This window comes from Indicator indicator, chromosome 15 (assembly GCF_027791375.1).
Source record: "Indicator indicator isolate 239-I01 chromosome 15, UM_Iind_1.1, whole genome shotgun sequence".
Classification (NCBI taxonomy): Eukaryota; Metazoa; Chordata; class Aves; order Piciformes; family Indicatoridae; genus Indicator; species Indicator indicator.
The window spans coordinates 23,959,527-23,965,526 of record NC_072024.1 but is presented as its reverse complement, the minus strand read 5'-3'; the positions used below and the strand labels follow the sequence as shown (position 1 = coordinate 23,965,526).

The following is a 6,000-nucleotide window of genomic DNA, read 5'->3' as shown; positions in this document are numbered from 1 at the left end:
TCAATTCCCGCAACGCCGAGCCGGGATACTCCTGTCGGCCGGGCCGGGCCGGACCCACTGTTCCAGGCAGGAAGGAGGCTCTGCGAAGCTCCGGCAGCCGGCTGCTTCCCGCCGGGGGTCAGTCCCGGTGTGTCCCACAGACGTCCAGTGTGAACCTGGTGTGTCCCGCAAACACCCGCCGTAAGCCCGGCGTGTCCTACAGACACCCGGTGTGAGCTCGGTGTGTCACACACCTGCTGTGAGTCCGGTGTGCCTCACTGACACCTGGTGTGATCCCGATGTGCCCCACGGACACCTGCTGTGAGCCGGTGTGTACCATAGACACCTGATGTGAGTCCAGTGTGCCCCACGGACACCTGCTGTGAGTCCGACGTGTCCCACGGACACCTGCTGTGAGCCCGGTGTGCCCCATAGACACCTGCTGTGAGCCCGGTGTGCCCCACGGACACCTGCTGTGAGCCCGGTGTGTCCCACAGACACACAGTGTGAGGCCGGTGCCCGGCGGGACAGCGGTTGCAAGCGGCTCCGCGGCCCTGCCCCTCTCTTTACATAGCCACCAAGACGAGCGGGCCCCGCGGGTCCCCGCAGGTACGGTCTGGGCCCCGCGGGGCTCTCCCAGTGCCCGGCGCACCTGCCGGTACCGCCCCAGCCGCCCGGCGGCGCGACCAAGCGGCGGTCTGGGGATTCTGCGCGCCACCCGCGGCTCATCCCGCCGCACCGGTTCACCTCGGCTGGGATCCCGGGAGGGAGAGGAGCGGCACGTTACAGGCAGGGAGGCAGAGCCGGGGGAGGAGCGTCGGGGCCGGGGCAAACGCATAAAACCAGGTGCCTGGCAGCTCTGGCGAACGGGTGGCTATCGCGGAGTAAAAACCTCAAACTCCCCCTCCCCTTTTCCGAGCCCTTGTCCCCGGTGCCGGCCGGCGCGGAGTAGCGCGGGGTGCGACCCCATGCCGGCCAGCGGGCCAGGGCCAGCCCCGGGGGCACCCCCCGGTGACACCCCCCGCAGCCACTGCCGCCGTCCCCCGGGCAGTGCCCGCTGGAGAAGCCGCTCTCCCGGCTGCAGCGGGGTCGCTGCGAGCCTGCCCGCAAGCAGGTGATCGCTGCCGCTCACCCTCTTTCAGCTCCCCCCGCCTCCCTTTTCCCCCCGGCTGGACAACTCCCTCCTTTGGAGAACACGCCCAAGGAGCTGAAGAAGAGAGAAAGGGAGGAAAGGCAAATCCCAGGGGAGAGAGCGTGGGGGACACTGAACACCGGGCCGGGGGGCCGCCGGCGCTCGGCAGGGATCCGCAGTCCTATCCCTCGAGGGGCAGCGACAAGGCGCGACGCGGGACGGGCACCACGGCTCCGGGGCAGCTCGGAGCGGGCGGGCCCCGGCGGGGGACATGGTGAGAGGCGGTGGGGGCTCGGCGGTGGGCAGCGGCGGGCTGCTCGGGGCGCGGCGGGGGCTGCCCCTCTCGGCCCCGCTGCCCTGAGCCGGCGGCTCCGCCAGCACCGGCCCGGGCCGGCAGCGTTGGCACAGGCGTCGTTTCGCATGCGGGGCTGAGACACGGCTAGCGAGGAATTATGAACAGGAAAACAAGGCGCTGGATCTTCCACATCTTCCTGAGCCTGGGCATTGTCTACATCAAGATCGGGTAAAGAACTTTCCTTTTTTTTGGGTCTCTTTTATAACAATCGCGCTCTCCTTCGCTCCCAGCCCAACCTGCCCAGACCTGTTACTATTTCATTCGGGAAGCCTCCAAAAAAAAAAAAAACAAAAACCAAAAACAACAACCAAAAACCAAAGAAAAAGAAAAGAAAAAAAAAGAAAAAGAAAAGAAAAAAGAAAGAAAAAGAAAAAAAAGTGGTAGTGCCGATGAATATTTCTTAAAAGATAGGTAGAGCCCCTACCCCTCTGGGTGACCCCCAGGGGACAACGGCACTGCGGTGGGGAAGAGGGGGAGACCGGAGGGACTGACACCCGCAGGTACCTGCCGGCAAACCGGGCGGGCTCCGCTTCCCCGCACCGAACCCCCCCGGCGGCGACAGCGGGAAGGGAGCGGGGCGGGAGCTGCTCTCCCCACTGTCCACGCAGCTTCCCCCCCGCGACATCCGCAGCATCCCCCAGCCAGGCCGAGCCGTCCCGGCGCTGCCCGCCCAGGTGCGCTCGGCTGCGGGGAGATGGAGGCGGCGCAGCCCGCGGGCAGGGAGCGTGGGTTATCCTCTTCCCTCCCCTCCCAGCTGCTCCACGGCAGACGGAAAGCCCTCCCATCCCGCTGCCGGTGCGTGGCCCGGGCACGTAAGGCAGCTGCCTGCGCTTTAACTGACGGATGAGGAAGTTCGGTCCCGTTTTGGCAGGAGCCCCACGTGCTCCTTATCTCTGCCGTGGCTGTGGGGAGAGGGAGGCGACTCGGGGAAGAGAGGGGTGTGTTCCGGGGGCACCTGCCGAAGCAGGGTCCCGCAGAGCCGGGAGGCAGCGGGAAGTGGCGGTCTCCGCCGGGACGAGCCGCCCCTCATCCACCCCTCCTGCCGTCTTGTCGTTGCAGGGGCTTTTCCTCTGTGGTGGCCCTGGGAGCCAGCATCATCTGTAACAAGATCCCGGGGCTCGCCCCCCGGCAGCGGGCAATCTGCCAGAGCAGGCCCGACGCGATTATTGTCATCGGGGAAGGGTCCCAGATGGGCATCAATGAGTGCCAGTTCCAGTTTCGCAACGGGCGCTGGAACTGCTCTGCCCTGGGCGAGAGGACGGTCTTCGGGAAGGAGCTGAAAGTGGGTATGTTGCCTCTCTGCTTGCTACTGACCGGCGTGGTATTGGGGAAGGGGGCACAGGGCATGGCTGATGGTGCTCACTCGGCTGGTGCCAGCCAGGGCAGGAACTTTGCCTTGCCCATGTTCAGCTGGATGCTGCGGGCCTGCAAGAAAGCTGGGGAGGGATTTTTTTGGGTGTCAGGGAGTGGGGGAATGGAACAAAACTAGAAATGGGGAGATTCAGATCGGATGTGAGGAAGAAATTCTTCCCTGTGAGGGTGGTGAGAGCCTGGCAGAGGTTGCCCAGGGAGGTGGTGGAAGCCTCATGCCTGGAGGTTTTTGCAGCCAGGCTGGATGTGGCTGTGAGCAACCTGCTGGAGTGTGAGGTGTCCCTGGCCATGGCAGGGGGGATTGGAACTGGCTGAGCCTTGAGGTCCCTTCCAGCCCTGACAATTCTATAATTCTATGTTGTTGCCAGCACAACTGGCATCAGTGGTTCCTCCTGGCAGGGCAGCTGCTGCTGCCCTTGCTGTGCTCAGGAAGCACTGCCCCATGCCTTAGCTTCCACTGCCCTGCTTGCCAGTTTCTCTGCCCTGCTCTCGCTAATCCTTTCAGGAAGGGCTTCCCTCTGTGCTCAGGACTGCAGTGCCTGAGGGTGTGAGAAAGGTGTTTAGCTCAGTTGGAGGTGGCAGCCAGGGACCACTGTACAGGGTTGGGATTGCTGAGCAGGGTTAGGATTGCACTTCTGGGGGGCAGGCATCTGGGCAATGATGCTGGCAGGGTGTCTATGCCTGGTGGGACTACGGATCAGCAGCATCTCATTGTGAGAGACTTACAAAGCAGTTATTCTATAGCAGCTCTACTTGGTGGCCTCTCTCCCCCTGGAAAGAACGTGGTGCGTGTCCTGGTTTGGGATGTCAGGGCTGAACAAAAGCTGCTCCAATCAACAGGCAGAAGATCCCATTTGCAGATTCCTCTTCTTCCCCCCTCCCCCCCCTTCCCAGTTTATCACAACAGTACAAAACACGTCCAAAGCCTTACCTAAACCAGCATTAGTAACGACTAATGAATTAGGTGACCCTGGAGGGTCCCTTCCAACCTGATGTGTTCTATGATTCTATGACCTATGAATAGCTGAGGAAACAGGGGTGAAGGTTAAACCTCTCATACCCCTGTGCTGCAAAACACAAAGTGGCAGAGAGCTTACTCAGTGCCTGCTGATCCCACAGCACATAAAATACTAGGACTGAGGAAAAGTGCTTTCCAAGTACAGGTATTTTAAGAGGCTTCATTAAAAGCTCCTCACTCACATTGTGGCATTCTGTCTCCAGAACCTGAAGCTGGGATTGGTGGTTTCCAGCTTTGGTGTCTTTCTGCTTTCCCACCTACAACAGAATCACCAAATCACAGAATTGTTTTGATTGGAAAGCTCTCTAAGATGATCAAGTCCAACCATCAACGTTAGACCACCATGGCCATTAAACCATGTCCTGGAGTGCCATGCCCACCAGAAAATGCATCAAACAATGCTTAGCTTGATAGAAACCATGGATATTTCATGAGTGAGTGAGGATAGAAGCTAAGAGAAGCCTGAGGATTTGTACAGCTGCTGTGCCCTGGCTTCTTTGGAAACCCTCTGGACTGGACTGGCTCCAGGCAGCTTTGTCATAAATGGCAGGAGACATCCCTGGTACCTCCCTGATTGCATGCTCATGAAACACAGAGCTCCATCCTTGCTGCTGTGCTCTGGCACTCCTGAGGGCTCCTGTGCAGGCTGAACATGCATGCTGCTGGGAGCACTTTCCAAAATTTGAGGATATTTTTTGGGCTCCTCAGTTCAGGAGGGACAGGGATCTGCTGGAGAAAGTCCAAGGGAGGGCTCCAAGGATGCTGAAGGGACTGGAGCACTGCCTGGGGAGGAGAGACTGAGAGCTCTGGGGCTGTTTAGTCTGGAAAGAAGACTGAAAGGGGATCTGATCAATGTCTGTCAAGATCTGAGGGCTGGGGGTCAAGAGGGAGGGGACAGCCTCTGCTCAGTTGCACCCTGGGATAGGACAAGGGGCAATGGATGGAAGCTACAGCACAGGAGGTTCCACCTCAACATGAGGAGGAACTTCTTCACTGTGAGGGTCCCAGAGCCCTGGAGCAGGCTGCCCAGAGAGGTTGTGGAGTCTCCTTCTCTGGAGCCTTTGCAGCCCTGTCTGGATGTGTTCCTGTGTGACCTGTGCTGGATTCTATGGCCTTGCTCTGGCAGGGGCTTGGAGTGGAAGATCTCCAGAGGTCCCTTCCCACCCTTGACTAACATCCTGTGATATTTCAGGAAAGAACAAGGAAGGGAATGAGACAACTAAATTTGAAAGCCCTGTGCAAGTTACTGATCTTTCAACACCTTTAATGCTTGGAGTGAGTCAAGTGGGGACTGTAAAAACCACCCTGCATGACACTGGGAAACATCTGAAACCAGAGCATTTATTCAGATCAGCTGATTGCTTCTGTTCCTTGAGCTGAGCTCTCTCTGTCAGTGATCCATGCAAGCTCTTGCCACTGCTGTCACTGAAGAGTCCATTTGGCTGGCTGACAGATTGGGCCTCATTTAGGCTAAGAGGAACATTTCCTTGCACAGAAGATGTGAGAAGGGTTTCTCCTCCTCCAACAGCTCACAGAACTGTGGAGGTATTGTGGTCTGTTGTATAAACATGCACTCAGTTCCTCCCTCCCCAAATTGAATTATTTAGCTAGCAGGTTATATTTAGGCCCTTTTAAAGAAAGTCAATACTGAAGGAAGTAGACTTTGATCTGTCTTTGAGGTGATAACTCTTAATATGCTCTATCTATCCATTATGAGGCTAAGATGGATAGGGCAGATCCATCCTTGGTTTCAGAACACAGTCAGGGGCTGAAAGGCATCCTGATTATAAAACTCATTGAAAGAGGACCCCTCAGCCCCCTCCCAAACTTCCCATTTAATCAATTTGATTAATTTAAGGTGAGACATTTACATTGGAAAACAAACTGTGGTAGGACAGACACAGGTTTGAAACCTGCTGTGGTGAATGTTGAGGTGTCTCAAGGATGAAACCACTCAACCCTTCCAGCACCATGAAGTATTGTCACAGAATTGTTTTGGTTGGAAAAGACCTCTGAGATCATTGAGTCCAACCACTGAGCCAGCACCACCATGGCCACCAAACCATGTCCCAAAGTGCCATGGCCACAGGGATGGGGACTCCACCACCTCCCTGGGCAGCCTCTTCCAGTGCCTGCTGTACAGGC

The 6,000-nt window shown here is 57.9% G+C and overlaps 1 protein-coding gene across 1 annotated transcript in view; it reads left to right on the top strand.

Moving 5' to 3' along the window:
• The first annotated feature begins 1,563 nt into the window (after positions 1 to 1,563).
• The window catches only part of WNT7A (Wnt family member 7A), an 87,807-nt gene continuing 83,370 nt past the window's right edge, over positions 1,564 to 6,000 (top strand). The window contains exons 1-2 of the mRNA XM_054387249.1: positions 1,564 to 1,634; positions 2,526 to 2,752. Of these exons, the coding sequence (XP_054243224.1) occupies positions 1,564 to 1,634; positions 2,526 to 2,752 (298 nt within the window). The remainder of the gene's footprint in view (positions 1,635 to 2,525; positions 2,753 to 6,000) is intronic.